This window comes from Anarhichas minor, unplaced genomic scaffold (assembly GCF_050575085.1).
Source record: "Anarhichas minor isolate MPS153535 unplaced genomic scaffold, ASM5057508v1 ptg000040l, whole genome shotgun sequence".
NCBI classification, from domain to species: Eukaryota; Metazoa; Chordata; class Actinopteri; order Perciformes; family Anarhichadidae; genus Anarhichas; species Anarhichas minor.
Window position 1 is genome coordinate 2,155,225 of NW_027466486.1, and position 20,401 is coordinate 2,175,625.

Below are 20,401 nucleotides of genomic sequence, written 5' to 3' on the forward strand. Positions count from 1 at the left end.
ACTCAATAATACGAAATTTAATATTTGTTCCACTGATGGTAGATCCGGCTAAAGCTAAATCTGCAAAGCTAGCAAACGATAGCATAAACCCGGATGTTGTCACTTTACCTTCAAAATAAATGTAGACAATTGCGACAAAAACTATTTTCCTGTGTACAATATATATTACCATATGCATAAATAATACTGCTTATCAGTATCATAACTTCATGGGGATAAATAAATTGATGATAAATAACGACTAAAAATAATGGTAGATTTATTTATTTTTTTGCTAATTTGATAACACAAAATAAACCTAGAAACCTGTTGTTGCATTAGATATAGTTTTTATATATTCATTTACCATTTTTACTCACCAAATTTGAGTGTTAGTCAGTCACAAAAAAATACACTTTGACGAACAAAACAAACTTATTTGACGCTATAACCGATTTTTTAAAATGACGTCGTTTCATGTGTCGTAACGTGTCTAATGGTCGGTTTCATCATGGCCCAGGTTGATAGAAATTGTCCAGTCTTTTTGTAACAATATGTGCTCCTGCACACCCACCAGCAGCTCCCATCAGCCGGTGGAGGATGTTGCCTCGGAGGCAGATATGATGTAATCTAAAAGCTTCAGTCCCAACAGGAGGGAGAGGGCGAAGAGCCAGAGCCGGAGAACAGCCAACACGACACGGATGAATATCTCACCTCTATCTGAGCTGGTTCTGGTAAACGGTTCCGTGTCGCTGGAGGAGTCATGAAGATGATGTTTGAAGAAGAAGAAGAGGAGGCTGGATGCGGACGGGCAGTAGGAGATGCTGCTGCTGGTGAACTTGACTCCCACTTCCACATCAGCCGTAATTAAACCGCCATGCCTCAGGAGTCCTCTCCCGCAGCCGCTCCGACATCCTCCGGGTAAAAAAAGAAAAAAATGTGTGTCCGCTCTCCGCCTCCATCGTCGACATCGGTCCGCCCTAGCTGTCGCCTTTTTCGGCCCGTTGATGACAGGAGGGGCGCCTGCTTCAGACTCCAACACTTGTTATAGGCCCCTATATGTCCGTTGTGCATCATGTTTATCACCTCTAACGTGACATTTTGAGCTGTTGTGGTTGCTTTTTATAGTTGTCAAACAGCATCGATTGCCCCCTTACAACGGGTGTTTTTGGACCGCGTCCACTGCTGCACCTCGCTTTGTGAGTTTCATGCATGCCCAACCTCACATGCCATAGTGGCTCTGGGACTATAAGCTTCACTTGTCCTGTTTCTTTCGGGACGCTTTTCTCCAGCCTCCATGCAGTAGTTTCCCCTGAGCAGCTTCCACCACCACCCCTCCAGCAGACAGACGTCCGTCCGCTGCTGCTGCTGCTGCTGCTGCTACTGCTGCTGCTGTCCACCGTGTGGCCCTGTGACTTCAGAGGGGTGTGGAGGTCCTGACAATCGTGAAACGTGAGGGACGTTTGCCTTTCCAGCTCAGGTTTAAACCATGGCCAATGAACCTGTCATCCTTAACGTCTATGATATGGTAAGAATCCATATAAACCACTTGCTTACTTTTTACTCGTGTGTGTGTGTGTGTGTGTGTGTGTGTGTGTGTGTGTGTGTGTGTGTGTGTGTGTGTGTGTGTGTGTGTGTGTGTGTGTGTGTGTGTGTGTGTGTGTGTGTGTGTGTGTGTGTGTGTGTGTGTGTGTGTGTGTGTGTGTGTTGTGTGTGTGTGTGTTGCAGTTTATAATCTGACACCAGCAGAGGAAGTGGACCCACCACCAGAAATAACAGGCCCACTACACACCTGTTTCACAAGTGCACTTCACAGCTATTTTAATGTTGGAAAGAGTCCAGTTAGACTCAAATAGCAGATGAAAAACAGGTAGTGTTTTGCCTGCAGCGTAAGACGTTTGTGTAAATCCACAGTTGTGTGTGAATCATTTCCCAATGCTAACAAATGGTACTTTAATTCTACTCCCATGGACGTCTAAAGAGTGTTAAATTCAAAGAATTGTCAATGGAACTCGGTGAGCAGTCACACCCATCTTCAAAGATTGGGCGGTATGTATAGCTGTCCAGTGTTAATGCTCTTATCTGAGTAAGTAAGAACGTCAAGTGACATTTAAAACATAAAAAATTAGAAAGTAGATAAGAAACTTCTGTAATTCCTTTGAAACAAGAGCTTCCCTCAACCCTCTGACCTCTGTCACTGTGCCCACAGCTCACATGATGCACACTCATACAAAAACACTCACACACACACACTCACTCACATGAAGCCACACACACCAGTAAAGGACAAGGGTCTTTATTCAGACATGTGCCTGGTCTTTTCACTCAGTACTGCTGAACAGCCTCCTGTGTGAATATTATGCAACATGTTGCTGTAAATCCACAGAAATACTCCAGTTACACCAAAACAGTTGTGATATTGTGGAGTGCATCCATACTGGTAACACTTTACTTCAAATCCACATATTTAGAATTTTTAAGCAGTACATAGAAATTCAATACACGAACACTATAATAATGTAGTTGCAAGCAGATATACAGAAGTTATAAGTGTTTATTAATGTATTTGTCAACAATTACAACCTCTGTCTGTAATATATAATGTGTGATATAACATAGCTGTAATCATATTTAATTATATGATGACACACTACTACTATAAAACGTGTATTAAGCTGTTATGTACTAATATATGTACTAATCATCTACAAGTGAGTCCAAAACTGTGTACAAAAGACATGCTGAGCTGGTTATTATGATAAGTACTTCGTGTACAAATGTAGAAGTACTTCGTGTGGTCATTTGAATCGTGTGTGGGCATGGCGGACCCCGCCACTGACAATGAAAACTACTATATAGAGAGGAAACCAATGAGTGTAAATACATTTAATGGCACTAGAAACAAATAATAGAGAGCCGAAGTGAAGCCGGAACTTCTTGGCTCTGTTTCAGAAGTAAGAAAACTCATTCAAAATATAATTTACATTTATAATAATTGTAAATACAGCCGTGGAACGGAGCCTTTCCCAACAATATGCCGTTTGGCTTGTTTCATGTGTTTGGATAAGGATGGTGGTTTTTTGAACAACCTGTCTAATATAGTTGTTTATTCAGTATTTATGTTTTTAGCAGCCTTTAACAAACACCATCTCCCCCAGTTTATATGATCACAACTGTGTTATATTACCAAACATTTCCTCTTTACACACCGGCTACAGATGCTTCAGGAGAGGAGTTAGTTGTTGACAAATAAACAATGAAAATGTTCTTATAGGTGCTTACAACTACACTGCTTATACATGGTAAAAGGATGGGTGGATGGGGGTTCAGATAGTGTCAAAAGAATAATAACCTGAAGTGCTCATCTGTTAGCTTCCCAGACGTGAGTCAGCTTGCTCCATATTTTAAGAGATTGTACAAATGTTAAACAATAACATCATGCTGCATACTGCCAAAAGATGTGATTTTTAAGAATACTCACACACATAAATGTTTAATCACGCGCTCAGTCACAAAGCCAGGGGGCGTTCTTTGCTATCTTTAAGCATTCTCACAGATGTGGACCTCAGTGACAGCTGCTCAAACACTTAATTCCAGTGTGGCTCTGCTGTGCTGGGACTTAGCAGGTCATGCAGAGGGTCTGTTGAAGAGGGAGGAAGTGATCGCGAGGCCGGTGCCAGTCAGAGCCAGCCTTAAATACTTTTACCCGAGAATCAAACACGAAGAAGGCGGCAAGAGTGAATCATGCGAGCAGAAATATGATGAATCGATCGTCTTCAATGTGAAGTCAGTGTGACTGATGCGTGCAGTGGTGGATGCTGCATGCGCGTATAGGCAGGATGTTGTTGGAGGAGACTGCGTGGATCGTTGCAGCAATTTGTTGGCATGCAACAAGAGAGATGAGGCGCATCATCAGAGAAGTGTGATTTATATCGGCAACATTTGTGACTGCTCCACTAGTGTTGCCAGGACTCTCTTGATTATGTACTGAGGCGAAAGTGAAGTCATGTAATTTGATAGTCAGCTCGTCATAATCTCATTTCACTTGTCCTTGTGCATTGTTTCCCTCCAGGAAGCTGAGATTAGTTTTCCACGGTGTGAAATAAAAAGCAACCGCTAGAGAGGTAAATCGGGTAGAAGTCACTGTAGGAATACGACTCTGTTGACACAAAGTAAAGAGGTGGATATGCTTTTATTGTATCGCTCTGAGCCCGGAAATGTGCTCCATTATTAATATGGGACGGCTGGGGCAGTGTGCAGAGCTCTTAGCGTGTTTCCGCAGGGATGTCTAGTGTCAGTGGGCGTTGGGGGTTTGTAGAGCTGTGGTCCTGCCATAAATTATGTGTCGATTGTCTGCAGTGAAAGGCGACACGGTGGCTCATAGATCACTCGTGGGTGAATTGTCCTCCAGCCATCTCAGGACTTGCAGGTCGAACAGATCAGATTGTTTATCTGCCCTTTCGATGGATCAGTCCTGGGTGTTTCCCTTGTTTTTCTGCCCAGTGCTTGCTGGGACGCCACCGCTGTTACAATCCTGAGAAGGAATAAACTGATAGAGGAAACAAATGATTGAATATTTGCTTAAAAATGCAGGTTATCAAAAGTTTTTATTTATTTGACTTTTATTTCAGCAGGAAAGCCTCGTCGGTCTGGTGAAATGAAAAACAATGAGTTACAAACAACACATCACAAAGGATTGTAAGATTCATTGCATTTATTTGGCATCTTTGTCTGTCAATTGCACATACATAACCAAAATAAGTGTATTTCCCAAAATGTCAAACTATCCCTTTATGTGTTTTAATGCCCAAATTTCATTAAAGTATTAAAGTATTAAATTATGGCCATATGTAACTGGGAGTTTACTTTTCTCTGTAGAGGCATCTTAAAAGTCACAGTTATCAGCATCTTTCCTGTAATATATCATTTAATTAGCAATCAGGTATTTTGTGTTGTTTAATTCCTGATAAAACACAAATACCTCTTGATATTGATCCTAAACGAAGCCCTTGTCTTTCTTTACTCTCTTCTTCTTCTTCTTCTCCCTCTCTTTCTCTGCAGTACTGGATAAATGAATACACTTCCAATCTGGGTATTGGAGTCTTCCACTCAGGCATTGAGATATATGGCAGAGGTAAGACCTTTTCTTTTGTTTCCTTTATGTCTGTGAAATCCCATCACAGTACAGCGGGCCGCACTCGGACCTGATTGTGAGGTTTGAACGAGGCGGCCTTCACAGAGGCCGATGAAGTCTGGTTTTAAAAATGGAATATGGAACCGTGTTCCTAATAACATTACCTCATTTTTTTGGGTTGAGACACCATTGGCTCACTCTGTATCGTGTGTGTGTGTGTGTGTGTGTGTGTGTGGTATGAAGAATGAGAGGCAGAAACCAGCGTGAAACTAGATCTCTGGGAATACTATTATGCCCTTGCAACCAGAAATATTGTCTCTGTGAAATATGATGATAGTGAAAAAACATTCCTTACTAGGGCCAGAAATCACTTCTCATTATGATTTTGTATTTTTGATGACTGCGTGGATTTAATCAAATTGAATTTAATATACGATCACTGTCAGGTACAAAACTCTGACTCCAGATGTTTTGAGAGCTAAAAGCAACAAGGACATACAGGAGGTGGCACAGTTTTTTTTAGAAAGAGTTGTGTTTTAAATGTAGATTTTATCAAAAGACTTTAGTACCAAGCATCTTTGTGTTTCTTCAGTGGAGTTTTTAAGGGATTTATACATGAGTTTGCTGTAACTTCATAACTCATAGACAGTGATGGGATATAACTAAATACATTTACTCAAGTACTGTTATTAAAAGCAACATTTTCTGCTATTTTATCATTTTACACGCTACAGTCCAATTGCAAATATTGTACTCTTTTACTCCACAACGTGTATTTCACAGCTTTAGTTACTTGTTAGCTTGCAAATGAACCTCTAACATACAAAACCAGATACGTGTTTTTGAGTAAACATTTCCCTAGACATAAAGACATAAAAAGTAGATTTACCTCAAGTTTGTACTTAAGTACAACACTTGCCTAAATGTACTGAGTTACTTTCCAACAGTAATATCTTAATACATCTAAGTAAAATATATATTTTAACATGTTATTGATAAAATGACTGTGCTTATGTCACCCATGTTTATTTGTTGATTTCCCATGTGTTTGTAGTCAAAATGTATACATTTAATTTAGTATATACATAGCTAACAATGTGAGGCGCTCTATTCAATATGCTGTGGCCCCAGAGTGCATCACTGTTTTCTGGTGTTCTGCTGTAAATACAGAGCGGAGAGGTCTGTTATCAGCCCGGCCTAATGATTTAAACACAGTGTGTCAGGGATTAATTGCTTGTTTCTTTGTAATTACAGTTGTTTGGTGCTTCGGTTCAAGGAGTTAATTTATATTTTGCGTCTTTGTCCACACAGAATTTGCATACGGGGGTCATCCGTACCCTTTCAGTGGCATCTTTGAGATCACTCCGGGCAACGCAGCTGAACTGGGAGAGACGTTCAAGTTCAAGTGAGTAGTGCTAAATTATAGCATATAGTGCTCTGAGAGGTTGTTAATGTTAATGTGTGCTGATTGGCCTGTTGCTGCTTTCAAACAGGGAGGCCATCGCTTTGGGCACCACCGACTTCACAGAGGAGGACATTGATAAAATCATGGAGGAGCTGGGTAAAGAGTTCAAAGGCAACGCCTACCATCTAATGCACAAAAACTGCAACCACTTCTCCTCCTCGCTGTCTGAGGTCAGTCTGATACGGTTTCTACTGTTTTGTTTTTTTTGTTCCTACATGTACGTATTGTACAGAAACCATAAGATACAGAACAGTTCTGATATAGCTACATAAGTTTGACATACATATCCTATTACATAAAAGTTTGTACAGAGACTTAAAGGGGCTTTCTACCAATTTCACATATGAAGGTGTGAAAACAGTTGTATGTCTTCTATGGCAAAAATAGAAAAATTACTGTTGATGTCATCAGGGTTATATCAGCTTAACTTTTTCTCTTGCTCCATAATCAGTTTATTTTCATCTTGTCCAATGCTTTGCTTTACAACCAAATACCTGCAAAACTAGTTACATTCCCATCAGCCTCAGCTGCACTTAAATGTTAGCATGCTAACATCCTAAACTAATTGCTGAACATTGTAAACATTTTGCCTGAAACGAAAGAATGACCCTTCAGAGTTATGGGAAATGTAAGATCAAGAGTTTTAGGGGCTTGCACTTTTATGGAAATACAATAAAGACAATATGTTTGTATTCCGACTTTTTTTCAGTTGCTGTGTGGACGTGAAATCCCTCGCTGGGTCAACAGACTGGCGTACTTCAGCTCCTGCATCCCCTTCCTGCAGAGCTGCCTACCCAAGGAGTGGTTAACCCCGGCCGCCCTGCAGAGCCACATCAGCCTCGGCCTCCACAAAGAGGAGCATAACGAGTCGAGCGACGAGGACCCTTCGTCCCCGTCCGGAGCCGCCGCCACCGGCTCCTCCCGCAGCTGTCGCCACACGAGGGTGTGAACTGCTCGACATACGCTGAACTCTGGACACCCCCCCCCCCCCTTGTCACCTCTGCTCGTGACCGTGGCATTAGAAGGCTTGAACAACCAGCTGACCTCATACTGTTTGTCCTCTGAGAAAAGAAGAAGTACACTCTTCATGAAAAGAGCTGCTGCCAGAGACATCAGCCCTGCAGAGACCCTGTCTGTCCTGCAGACGACAGGATGATAAACTTTGACTAGAGCCCTGAAGCGTGGCTCAGACTCCACCACAACCACTTGTAGATCTGAAGTTTGTAGTACATTATTATTGGTCTTTTCCATGAACTTTTAAACCTTTGTCAGCCTTGTTCCCTGCCTTCAGAGCTGCTTTTGTAGAATAACTATCTAGACACCTGAGGCTACTTATAGTGGCATTACCAGAAAACTGCTTATTAGCTCAATTTCAACAAGTTCTCGTTCAATAACCTCTATGTGGCCTTTCATTGTGTGGAACCTAAGTAGTTACCTATGGCCATTTTAGAGGGTTTAAAGAGGATTTGATTGTTCCTCAAGTTCAGTCTGAACTCGTAAAAATGTTGCATGTTGAAAGACTGGGACAAAATGTCCAACTAAACTGAGACGCCACACTTCTGATCATATCATCAAGTATTTCTCCTCCTTTTCCTTTTGTAAAACGAATGATACAACCTGGGACTTGTTTAAATCAATAAACCGGCAGTGAGCTGCCAGTGTAACCAGTTGATAGACAGTTGTAAACAATCAAGGGCAAATGCTGTTCAGTTTAAATAGTCACTGTTTTACAGCCTCGCTCGTGCGGCCCAATCACTATCTGTGAACATCTCAGAGACACAAACACAAAGAAACTCAAGCTGCTACACTGACAATTATTGACTTTGTGATCCAGTACAATTTTTGTCTACGCTTTTATATCCAAATAGTCTTTATATTACAACAATGCGATACTTAAAGGCAAGGAAATGTATATTTACGCCCAGAGAATGTTCCTCTGTGATACTGGTCTCATCGCCTTTTTCACCATTAAACCCATGAAGATTAAGCAGCCATGGAAAAGAGAAGAAGAAAATCAGTATTCTCCGTTAAGTTACAGAAATCCTTAAAGAAATAGGTTATACATTTTGGGAAATATACTTATTCGCTTTCTTGCCGAGAGTTAGATGAGAAGATAAATACCATTTTCATGTGGGGATTGTAAAAATGATTTCGCAGCCAGAAGCTGGTTAACTTAGCTTAAAGCATAAAGACTTGAAACAGGGGGAAACAGCTAGCCTGACCCTGTCCAAAGATAGCAAAAATCCACCCACCAGCAGACTGAAAACTCCCCACTGAACACATTATATCTTATTTGTTTAACCCAAACAAAAAAGTTGAAAACCGACAATTTGACAGATGTATGTTGTTGTTTTTTTTGCCAGGCTAGCTGTTTCCAGTCTTTATGCTAGGCTAAGCTAACTGAATGCTAGATGAAGCTTATCAAACTTATTATCTGACGCAGCAAAAAAGTAAGTGTATTTCCCAAAATATCAAACTATGACCACTTTATGTTTGATTTATTTAAACTGTGAACTGAACTATGACATGTTTACAGACACAAAGCATTTTAATTGTAATAAACAAACCTATTAAGAAGTTGCTCATACTTGTGAGGTTTGTTGCAGGGAAAAGAGCAGATACTCATAAAGGGAAAATATGATGTCATGAAGTTATTTGTATTAAGCATACATGCAAGTACCCACCCCACCCACACAAAGACCCCTAATATTGATGATGACAAATGTCGGCTCCTGGTAGTTCTACTCATTTTAATTCATGTTGCTTGCTTTTTTTAAAAGCAAAAGCTCAGTGAACCAGGCCACATGTGATTTGAGTCTTGTCCCATCCCTCCTGCTGTAGTGTTTTTTGGACAGCTACCCTTTCTCAGGGAGGAAATCACATGACTCGTAACAGTGGCGGTCATCTCATTCCTGCTGACCTTGTTAAAATGGGGTTGAATGTGCAAATTGGACTTCTTCATGTTCTTAAATATATTCCTATTTATTTTTGATGTAGTCTTACATTTCACCAAATGTATTACGTTCAGACCTTTTTAGTACATTTTGAGGCGACAGGAGCTGTGCAGGGATCAGTTATCCATGCTCAGAAGTCTTTTGCACTTTCTATAAAGCAGACCAGACAGAAATGTTTTCATTATGTATCAACCGTAACCCTGTATTTCCCTTTTCCTAACCCAGGACAATTTCAAGAATGATACTATAGTACTAGAATAAAGATACAGAATAACAAAGACATGTTTGGGTTCTTCTGTTGTAGCCTATGGTTGGGCAATTTGAGGATGTAAACTGTGATTATATGATTTCTTTTAAGTTCTTTGATTTACAAGGTGTTTAACTTTTAAAGAACAGACATTTTAGTTTGTAGATAAACTATTTCTAGATTCCAGATCTCAAAATAGAACTAGACAGATATATAAACTGGGCCAATATATCAGCTAATGTCATTGTATATGTTGGCCAATAATATAATGCTGAGATCAAAGAGAGAATTGGGTTGAAAAAGCAGAAATAAATACGATATATTTATATATTTTCTTTTTTCTTTCCGTTTTTTGTCGTATTCGAGAGGGTATCCTTAGTCCACACTCCAGATGAGTGGGTGGCGGTAATGCACCCAAAAGCTGTTTGCCAACCGCCATAAAAAGCAAAAGAAGAAGAAGAAGAAGCAGCAGCAGCAGCAGCAGCAGCAGCAGCAGCAGCATTTCCGGTCCCGTGGTCTGGCATTGGACCCACTCGCCATTTTGATTTAGTCGAGGAGGGCTGAGACCATACGGCACAAAATCGCAGCTTTACCATCGACGCAAACATCGAAACCGGAGACGCCTTGAGTTATAAAAGGTGAGACTGTAATATACTTGGTGTTAAATAATTGCATTCATTGTACGATTGTTTTATAAATAGCTAACTGGTGTTTTCTGAACAGAGAATGATGTCTTTGTAGCTAACTTAACGGTAGCTAGCTCGCCTAAGCTAACAGTAATCGACCTCGAGGCAGCTAACAACCGTTATACAAGAAGCGAAATTATTTTTAAGCTAGCTAAAAATAGCCTTTGTCCTAATATTGGACCGCTAAATGATGAGTTTTGGGCATTTTTACTTCTCACATTTCATCTTTTCAACGACATATTGATGTAATTAAAGCATTTTAACTGTTAGCTTAGCAACGGTTTCATGTGTGTTCTCGTAGTTAAGGTTAGCACGCTGTAGCTAGGCCCAATTGATTATTACCACCGAGATAACTAAGCTAGGTGGCTAACGTTAGATGTTTTGATAAATGCCACGTTATAAACTAAGTTAATGTATTGTAACACATTTCACCTCAAATTACAGTACGTTTTTTGTATAACTAACCTTAAAATGTGTTGAATTAATGCCTCTCTGAAATAGTCTTGACTTTAATATTATAACCTTTTGTGTAAGAATATTTTTGTTGGCACATAACATAGGCAGGAAAATTGATGTTTCAAGATTTTGTACGATACATTTCGTGTTATTTGATGAAAAACAACTGTTGAATGTAAACATACTAATTACTGTGAAACTGGTTCGACCAGAGCTGCCTTATCACGTGTCTTTGATCTTGATCAGGTGTGCTCAGTTTCACCTGAGTCGTTTTCATTCCAGACCTGGGTTAATGTGACACGACCGTGGTTTATTTCTTTTTTTTTTTTTTAAAAGGTCTGAGGAACCACAGTTCTGCGAGTGTTGGTGACTATATCCTTCTAGATGCAAAATGTAATGCTCAACTTCAAAACTATTGTCTGTATTCTAATCAGTAAATACTGATTAAGCTTGGAACTTGCACTTTTAAATGTCTATAATTAACCTTTGGTTAATGAAGTCAACATACCTAGCCGCAAACATTGTGCAATTTTCCTCCTGGCCTGGTTTAATGATTAACGTGTCTTGTGTTTTCCCATCTCAGCAGGATACAATGAGCGGGTGTCGTGTCTTCATCGGCCGCTTGAGCCCGCACGCCAGGGAGAGGGATGTGGAGAAGTTTTTCAAGGGATACGGACGTATTCGGGAAATCAACTTGAAGAATGGATTTGGCTTTGTGGTGAGTGTGACTGACCAGTAACTACAAAATTAACGTTCCAATCCTGTTTTTTGTGTTTTAGAGAATCACCGTTGATTATGTCTCTTATCAGGAATTTGATGACCACAGAGATGCAGATGATGCTGTGTACGAGTTGAACGGCAAAGAGTTGTGCAGTGAAAGGTAAGAACCAGATCTGGTAAAAAGGTTTTTACCAAATATCTTGATGGTGATATTGCCACAATATTGTAGGATTGATTTTGAGTTATTTATTCTAAGTCAGCCCACACAGAATTGTAAATACCATAGCATTATATCTATCATGGACTTGCTTCATAGACATATTAGAAACATTTAGTTTGTTATTAGGCACACTGTATTATCCTAAGAATTTCTCGCTCTTCTTTTCAGGGTCACTATTGAGCACGCTCGCTCCAGAAGAGGAAGAGGTGGCGGCCCCGGAGGAATGGGAGGACGTTTCGGTGGCGGAGGCGGCGGTGGCGGTGGTGGTGGCGGCGGCGGCGGCGGCGGAAGCAGCAGTGGTGGCGGCGGTGGCTATCGTCCATCTCGCAGCAGTGGATCCAGGTAACTTCCTGAAACCGTTACTAGTTAGTCAAACTGGAAAATAGTTTTTGTCAAATTCCCATTACAGTAAAACTAGTATTACATGTTTCTTATCCCATTATTGTTCCCTAGTGAATATGGGCACATGTTAAGTTGTTGATCTTGTCTGTTTATAGAACTATCATGAGAAAACATCCAGCCAGCCAAATTTACGTAGGAGGCTTGTATTAGCCAACTAAATAAACTATGAGTAAACAAAACGATTAAATGTCCTAAAAGACCATCTTTCCTCCTCATATTAAAAGAACATCATTCAGTTCTACTTTGTTTCTGAATAATCATCATACAGGCTATATATCTTTCATTTCATCTGGTTGTGCCAAAGTCAAATAAAGCCTGGTGAAGTTAGTCTTTTGAGCAGGTTTAACCAAGAACAAATGTTTAATGTGTTATTTTACCTCTTCATCAAATTCAAATATTAACACTGCTCCTTAGACAACGCGTAAATGCAACAGGTGAACATGAAGCGAAACGAGTGAGGATATATTGGTCCCCTGTCTGAACTGAAAATATTGTATTAACGCCTTTTCTTTTTGGTTTGCGTTGACTGGACAGGTATGGCCCTCCTGTGCGGACAGATCACAGACTCATTGTGGAGAACCTCTCTTCACGAATCAGCTGGCAGGTAAGCGATAACTAAACTTTGTTATTGATCTTATAACGCAAGATAAAAAGAAATGTGGATATCACCATATAAGGACATGTTTTTTTTTTTTTATTGGAGCAGCATTCATTTGATCAGGCCGGGTCAATTTTTCTCTAGTCAGATAACTTAAAACAACTCATTAGGTAAACGGTCAGTTACAATAGAAAGCCCTCAGTATTTTAGTTTGTTTATTTGTCCCCCAAAAACATTTTTTTTTCTTTTTCTTTTTTTCTTTTTTCAGACAAAGGCACACAAGTGCTGCTGATACTGACCAAAAACATTTACTAGTTTTTTTTAGTTTTTTTTTTTTTTAACAGCTGCTCTGATATGGTTTCCTTTATATCAGAGGTGAATGCACACCCTCCATGGAGGTGTCAGAAGTGTGTAGCGCCCTCTCCTGGTTGTTTTTCTGAATAGTGTCCATTTGGTGCCTCTCCTTACACGCAGTTGCCGCCGGTCTAAAGTCTTGGCTGGGCCCCGTAGCGGGTGAAAGTGGTCTAGCGCAGGATACGGTAGCCTTAGGAGGTCCGTAGCCACAGTCTGGAGGTTCTGTGGGCTGGCACCCCCGACTGCTGTAACCCCCCTCAAATCCACGGTCCCTACACTCTCCCGTTTGGGTCTTTTTCTGTTGCTGATGGAGCTGGGGGCGGTGTTGAATCGGGCGCACACCCTACTTGCTCTCTGGTGGTTCCTTACTTGTGGAGGCCGGATGCTGGTCAAGGCCGAGGTCGTTTCTCAAGGGCTTAACACTGCATTGGTTCCCATTTGCTATTTGGACAAGTGGCTCTATGATAATATCTTCCTGGGTATGGAGCGGTAAGTAGCATAAAACTCATGTGATTGGGTTTGTTCAGGGTCGGGTGGTAAAGGGGTGTAGAGTTACAGTCTCAAATGAGATGGAGGCAGTTTTACTATGTAAACACTTAAAGATGAACAAATTACCCAGAGTACTATTGTCATCCGACCACCAAGTAATACACAGGTTCATCTCACATACTCAGACACAGAATCCAGTATTGTACGCAAAAAATGCATCAAGTTTCAAACTTAATACATAAATATCCTAGCTGTTGTAACCTGTCAGGCGTTCCACTATGGAGTTGACTTTGTTTGCAGATATAACTTCATGGAGCCAATTAATGGGGCTTTAGAACTGTTTGAGTAAAGGCAACACTTGTCCACACAAAACACTTCCAGTGGCTCTTTTGTTTACATGCCCTCCACTGAAATTTGAGCTTATCACAGAGTGACAAAAGTCAGCATTAGATAACCCAAGTTTCAGTGTGTGCTGGTTTCTTGCTGCCTGCTCATTTCTCTCCCTCCAGGTCTGAACAGGCTTTCACCGGCATCTCATGTTTGGTTCTTTGTCACTAATCCGACATTATGCTTTGAAACAGGACCTGAAAGACCTTATGAGAAAAGCAGGTGAAGTTACCTTTGTGGACGCACACAGGCCCAACAAAAATGAAGGGTGAGTTGCTTTTCTATTAAACTGTTTAAATGGTCGTTGTCCTCGGGGTTAGTGCTGGTGCCTAACGATTGTTTCTGTTGTGCAGAGTGGTTGAGTTTGCATCCCGCAGTGACCTGAAGAACGCCATCTCCAAGCTCGATGGCTCAGAGCTGAATGGACGCAAGCTTAAGATCTTTGAGGACAGCAGGAGGTGAGTTGGTTTTTACACATTTTCTTTAAGACTCGTGTGCTACATATTTTTTTGCACTCTTGTGCCATCATGTCGAAACCTAAAATTAGTAAACTGGACAATTCCTCACATGTCAACATTTTGAGGGGCTGGTACAGGAACAGATCAATATGTTGGGAATATTTTAAAGATATCTTTTTGACCTGTTCTTGTTTGCCCTTAATCTTAAATTCTTTAATCACTTATTGTGCACTGATTGTATTTCCCACCAGTAATCAAACCATTCACACCAACCAGAACAGTTTGGGACAGCTGTAGAGATCTTTCGATACCAGACTCCCCACACACAGAAACACACGTCCACAGGATGCGTTTTAAAATGACTTCTCTTTTCCAACAGCCACAGCAAGAGCCGCTCCCGCTCCCGCAGCTACTCGCGCTCAAAGAGTCGTTCCAGGAGCCGCAACCGCTCCAGGAGCCGCTCCAGGTCTATGAGTCGCACCCCAGAGAAGAAGCCATCCGGAGGGGGCAGGGCGTCAGGCAGATCCCCCTCCAGGTCAAAGTCTCGCTCCAAGTCTCGCTCCAAGTCCCGGTCTAAGTCCCGCTCCAGATCCCGCTCCCCCCGTTCACCTGTTCCTGCTCAGAACAAGCAGTCCCGCTCCCGTTCTCGCTCTCGTTCACGCTCTCGTTCTCGTTCACGCTCCCGCTCCGCCTCTGCAGACAGCAAGCACTGAGACCGGTGCACCTGTTGGCCGTAAAATAGACTGATAGTTGCTCACCACAGACCTGTATGGTGGCATGTGATTTATTGTTTCCTTTTAATAAAGGGGAGGAAATCCCCATTTACATGGCTTCTTTTGAAATGCCATCTTCAGTCATTATTGTGCCCTCATTGGCTTTGATTTATTTTAGTTTTTTTTTTTTTTTTTTTTTGTTAGTTTGGATGAGTTTCCTGGATGACAGGAAAATGTTTGTGTTCCTATTACTTAATTTTTTGCCCCCATCATAAAACCCCCTTTATATTTTGCAGAGTGACTTTTTGATCAGTGATGATACTGTCCTAGCTGTCTGCCATGTTCTGATTCCATCCGCTCCCCTGTGCTCTGCGGGTGTTCACAGCTGGTTAGGTGGGAATGGTATTTGTTCCCCAAAGTGTCGATGGGTGTTTTTTTTTTTTTTTGTTTGCAACGCTGGCGCCTGGCATTGCCGTGAAACTGTGATTCTGCTTCTGATGATCTACACGTGTTGCATTCACTGCCCTGCTGTGTGAACAGAATAATGGAAGCATCTCAGATTGTGGTTTACTTCAGCTTTCTTGTGTAATGATGTTGGAATCTGGCATTCATTTTATTCAGTTCTGCTGTATCAGGACCTCGTCTCGTGTTGTGATTCATCTTTGCTTTTTATTAACTTTAACTGCAGCCTCGGTCTGAAGTGTGTTGTGAGTCTGTACACAGCAGGAAGAAATGTCTCTAAATAACTTTATTAATTTGATACTAATAAAACTCTCACTGCATATTGTCATTTAATTTTTTTAGTAATGTTCAGAAAGAACAGTTTTTTTTAATGTTTTGTGAATGTGGTTCGATTGACTCAAATATTAAAGTTTTTGCAGTTCAACCGAATAAAGTTTTCACAAACTGTTAAATCTGTGAGCCGATGTTCATTCTTTCTTGTAATTATCACAAATAAGCTTCTGTCAGTCTGCTCAAGCAATGCCTACATAGTTTTAGAACTCAAATGTTTATAGAATAATTAATCAGTGGTTATTGACACAAAAGTTGAAACCAAAATGATTGAAGGAAGACTACAAATGAATCGCAGTACACATAATTTAAACGTATTTAGAGTTGTTGGATATATATCTCAACTTTGCATCGAAACTAAACTAGTGGTTGAATAGAATACAACCAGCAATGCCGTATATGAAAAAGCACAGTGAATTAATATATTTCATTTTAATATTCTGTACTGGTGGACAATTCATAAACACAGGTGACAGACCTGAGAGCTTGATGCAGATGTACCTCGTGGAGCGCTTTAACATTTTTGGAAAGTGTATCCGAAACAAATTTGTAAGGAGTGTTCAGTTTTTCTTACCTGGACTGTAACGAAGTACACCAGCTCACGTACCGTTTGTGCAAATTTACGGTACTTGTGTCTTTTCATTCTACTTCATACTTCTACTCCACTTTTATTTGACAGCCTGTAATAGACTTTTCCAAACATACTAAGAGTTTATGAAATGTTTCTTTATGAATTAAACTACTTGTTTGAGCTGAAACAATTAGTCGATAAGCTGACTTAAAAAACAAATCTATTATACTATAATATTTTGATTGTGTAAATCACATTTTCTGCACTAAAGGGGGTGAATATTTATCTAAACACTTATTTTACACTATACATTTTTAATTAATTGACAGTTTGTAAAAATCTGTTTTCACTTTGACATGAAAATTCTTGTCAAAAAAGCCAAATTATACTGACCGTGATTTCATGTATAAAAGCAACAAAAGGGGAAAACATCCAAGGGGGGGTGAATACTTTTTTATAGGCATTGTAGATCTGAATCATGCAAACCGGTCTAAATCAGTGAAAGTGGTTATCTTCAATCTCTATCTTTAGTACTCTAGGCAGTGGCTTCCACATGACACGGTGACACCCTTGAGTGCAAACGACTCAGCGGACAAGCTGCGCATAATGGGGGTCGCATAAGGCCGCCAGTCCAGCATCCGCAAGTCTGTCCAGGTGGAGTACAACAGCGCCATGATCCACCAGTGCCGAGTCAGCCGCACAACTCTTCCTGACCCCTGCTCTTTCCACCAGACACCACCCGTGTTCTCCGCCCCAGGGGCAGTCCTACCACTCCGAGCCCCTGAGCCTGGACCCCGCAGTGGGGCTCAAGGCTGGGATCACAGGGGGCCTCCAGGCAATGAGGGCTGTAGTGGTACGGAGGATGGCAGGGCTGCGAAGAGGAGGAGGATGGAGAGGAGGTGGAGGAGGGTGGAGAGCCATAGAGGGAGAAGGGCAGGTTGGCGGGGCTGTACTGTTGTTGGCTGCAAGGGAGCAGCTGAAGGGTCCTGTAGGGGGTAGCCCAGAGGGTCAGCCAGCATGTCTGGAATAGAAAAAGGTGGAAGTCCAGGGGAAAAAAACATATAATAATTGTTTTGGGGGTCAGAGATGTAAGTTCAAAAACGAATGAGTAAACTGTGTATTCCTTGACAATAGTTCCAGATAAAAAAGGAAAAGTATTAGAGCAAGAGTATTAAGCAGTGGTGGCTGGTGGAACATTTTCTAGGTAGGGCCATCCAATCAATTTCAGCAAACATCCCAGTATGATTTAATGCAAAAAATGAAGGCATCAAACAAGCATTACTACTTTGCAGTTAAATATTTAACATTTATTCCAACACGAAAATAAGCAGTAAGTAACACTTTGATAAACACGTCAGGACATCTTATTTTTGTCCCCCTCACAGGGAATTCAGTATAATATATATATATACAGTATATATATATATATATCATATAATAATATTCAGTATAATATAATATAATATAATATAACATGTTTATTTATTGAGATGCCCCTATGGACCTTGTTATAGGAGGTAAAGATCAGGAGAAGTAAACATGAAGTGTAATTATGAATACTGATGTTAAATTAAGCTATGATGAGTTTTCACTGTTAATTTACCATCTCAATTACATGTTGATGCCTCCATGACCAAGTTAAACAGATGAGACTGAGGACAACTATGTAGAAGAAAAGATGTTCACTTTGCCTAATATGTAGCTTGACAGAGTTCTCCATGTGTGCCTTGGTGTTCTCATGTTTCCTTCTCATCCTCATCCCTCACTCCCTAACTGTCATGCTGGATCTGTCCCCGTTGTTTTAAAAAGCTAAATAAGTTATTAGCATGACGTCATCCAGCTAGCCAAACCTGTCTGGTGTACAGATAGTAGAGAAGCTTCGCATGTACTGCTTCCCTTTCCCGCTAGTCTGCTTGTCTGATTGTGAGGTCAGGCTGATCTGGGATCAGCTCTTTGGCCTGCAGAATCTCCGCCACAGTTCTCCTCTCAAACGGGTCTTGGAGGAGTAGTGCTCGCGCTGGCGCTCGCGCTGGCGCTGGCGCTCGCGCTCGCGGCTCAAGGTGGGGCCACGCCCCATGGCCCTCTATTGGCCAGCCGCCACAGGACATGGATTAATATGAACAGTTTATCAACTCATATTAATCCTTAAAGTGACTAAATCCATGTCATGCAGTGCTGAAGACCTTGGTGGTGAAAGGTTCCTCCTCCCAAAAGCAAGAGTTAAACTTGTTGCAAAACACGACAGGGTTATTTATGTGAAATTGTGTTCTTCAGGGCCTCAACGTCAACTACACAGATCACCACACGGTGGCAGTACCTGCTTGTCGTCAAACCCCAGAATACAAGGCTGTGTGTGCATAATCAATATGAGTTATCAGTATTCATAATTGTAATAAATATTAATTTATTCATTCATAATTTGAAAATTGTTGTCTGGTGTGGGAACAGTATAGTTTGTAAAAGTTTATTATTAAAAATGTACACCGAATTGCACAATAAGGAGAGGATTTAACCTTTTTTTTTTAAACCAGCGCAGTGACAATTAAAGGAGGGTGATTTTGCAGCAGTGCACCTGTGTGTCTGAGTACTGTGCAGTAATACATTTGGGGAATCGATTCGGCGACACAGCTCGTGCCCATGGATCCGCCCAGACCTGCACCCGATGCACCTGCCAGAGAAATGGGCAGAAATGCAGTTTGGAGAGACCGTCAATGACGTTTTTCCTGGGGGGGAATATATGAGGGGTGGTTAATGCCCAAGCAAGGGCCAGCTGAAGAAGACTGAGAGCAGTGGCAGGTAGAAATGAGTGCTGCTTTAAGAAAGAAATCTGCTCAGTTTATTATTATAATGAGAAAATCTCTTTATAACAGGATGGTTTTCTAACACATTTGAACTGATTTTTCTACCAAGTTGAATATTTTCATTTGATGCTACTTAATACTCCAATACATTTTTGAGGACAGGATTGTAGTTTTTAATCTTAATCTTAATAACAAATATGATCAATTTATTGTAAGCCACCGGGCAGTAGGCTGCATTGTGTTATTTGTAATTTCTGTGTATGTACATTGAGAGCAACGTAAAAACCGGAGTCAAATTCCCTGTATGCGTTCGCATACCTGGCCAATAAAGCTGATTCTGATTGTGATAAAGTATTGCAATTAGCTCCACCTTTACCAACTGCATATACAATGGGCCATTCCTGCATAATTTACTTTTAGCTTTGGTACTTTCAGTACATTTCAATGCTTATACGTTTGTACTTTTACTTGTAAAGTTCTGAATGCAGGACAGAGTATTTCTACACTCTGGTATTACTACTTTTGCCGAAATAAAAGATCTGAATAGGCTACTACTTCTAAGCAAACAGCAGGAGGTTAATACTACTAATAATCAAAGGGAAAAAAATTGATATTATTATTATTCGTCACATGAAGATTGTAAACCACTATAAAGGAAGCTACTTTAAATTTAACTAAGATTTGCATGTAGTCTATGCTGGCTTTTCCTGGCTCTCCTCCGCCCCTCTCTGTGTGGCACTAATCACCCCTCATACACCGGAGCAGCGTGGTTGGCACAACAAGCTCAGCGGTCGGTCCGTTCACTCCTGCGCTGCTCCACTGCAGTTCCTCCGCGGTACACAAGGACCACACCGACCTGCCCGGCCCAGTAAACAAGGACGGAGAAATGAGCTCGTCCTCCGCCGTTCACATCGCACTGACGTGAGCGTGTCACGGCTCTATTTAACGGATACACACACACAAACGCGCGCGCAC

The 20,401-nt window shown here is 41.1% G+C and overlaps 2 protein-coding genes and 1 long non-coding RNA gene across 6 annotated transcripts; 2 read left to right on the forward strand and 1 right to left on the reverse strand.

The window, feature by feature from the left end:
- Window positions 1-484: 484 nt before the first annotated feature.
- On the forward strand, window positions 485-9,155 carry LOC142968144 (deubiquitinase DESI2). Of its 2 annotated transcripts, XM_076107917.1 has the most exons (6): window positions 485-1,178; window positions 1,272-1,507; window positions 5,041-5,113; window positions 6,425-6,518; window positions 6,607-6,748; window positions 7,288-9,155. In XM_076107917.1, the coding sequence occupies exons 2-6, from the start codon at window positions 1,469-1,471 to the stop codon at window positions 7,525-7,527; spliced, it is 588 nt and encodes a 195-aa protein (XP_075964032.1). In that variant the 5' UTR covers window positions 485-1,178; window positions 1,272-1,468; the 3' UTR covers window positions 7,528-9,155. The 2 variants fall into 2 exon arrangements, with proteins under 2 accessions (XP_075964032.1, XP_075964031.1); XM_076107916.1 differs by having other exon boundaries at window positions 485-1,507.
- Window positions 9,156-10,265: 1,110 nt separating this feature from the next.
- srsf5a (serine and arginine rich splicing factor 5a) lies at window positions 10,266-16,176 on the forward strand. Of its 3 annotated transcripts, none has more exons than XM_076107693.1 (9): window positions 10,266-10,417; window positions 11,258-11,314; window positions 11,505-11,639; window positions 11,731-11,801; window positions 12,030-12,203; window positions 12,798-12,867; window positions 14,286-14,359; window positions 14,445-14,549; window positions 14,929-16,176. In XM_076107693.1, exons 2-9 carry the CDS (start codon window positions 11,306-11,308, stop codon window positions 15,260-15,262), a joined length of 972 nt encoding a protein of 323 aa, XP_075963808.1. In that variant the 5' UTR covers window positions 10,266-10,417; window positions 11,258-11,305; the 3' UTR covers window positions 15,263-16,176. The 3 variants fall into 3 exon arrangements, with proteins under 3 accessions (XP_075963808.1, XP_075963807.1, XP_075963809.1); XM_076107692.1 differs by having other exon boundaries at window positions 12,030-12,202; window positions 12,788-12,867; XM_076107694.1 differs by lacking the exon at window positions 11,258-11,314 and having other exon boundaries at window positions 10,305-10,417; window positions 12,030-12,202; window positions 12,788-12,867.
- Window positions 15,499-18,684, reverse strand: LOC142967997 (uncharacterized). The gene is made up of 2 exons (XR_012959009.1): window positions 18,317-18,684; window positions 15,499-17,646 (listed from the first exon to the last, which is right to left on the reverse strand). It is a non-coding gene; the product is annotated as an uncharacterized LOC142967997 (long non-coding RNA).
- Between the last annotated feature and the right edge of the window lie 1,717 nt (window positions 18,685-20,401).

Coding starts and splice junctions, on each gene's coding strand:
- LOC142968144 (XM_076107916.1), top strand. CDS start 1,469: ATGGCCAATGAACCTGTCATCCTTAACGTCTATGATATG. Junction 1,508..5,040: donor TCCTTAACGTCTATGATATG/GTAAGAATCCAT, acceptor CTTTCTCTGCAG/TACTGGATAAATGAATACAC. Junction 5,114..6,424: donor CATTGAGATATATGGCAGAG/GTAAGACCTTTT, acceptor TTGTCCACACAG/AATTTGCATACGGGGGTCAT.
- srsf5a (XM_076107692.1), top strand. Junction 14,360..14,444: donor AGGCCCAACAAAAATGAAGG/GTGAGTTGCTTT, acceptor TCTGTTGTGCAG/AGTGGTTGAGTTTGCATCCC. Junction 14,550..14,928: donor ATCTTTGAGGACAGCAGGAG/GTGAGTTGGTTT, acceptor CTTTTCCAACAG/CCACAGCAAGAGCCGCTCCC.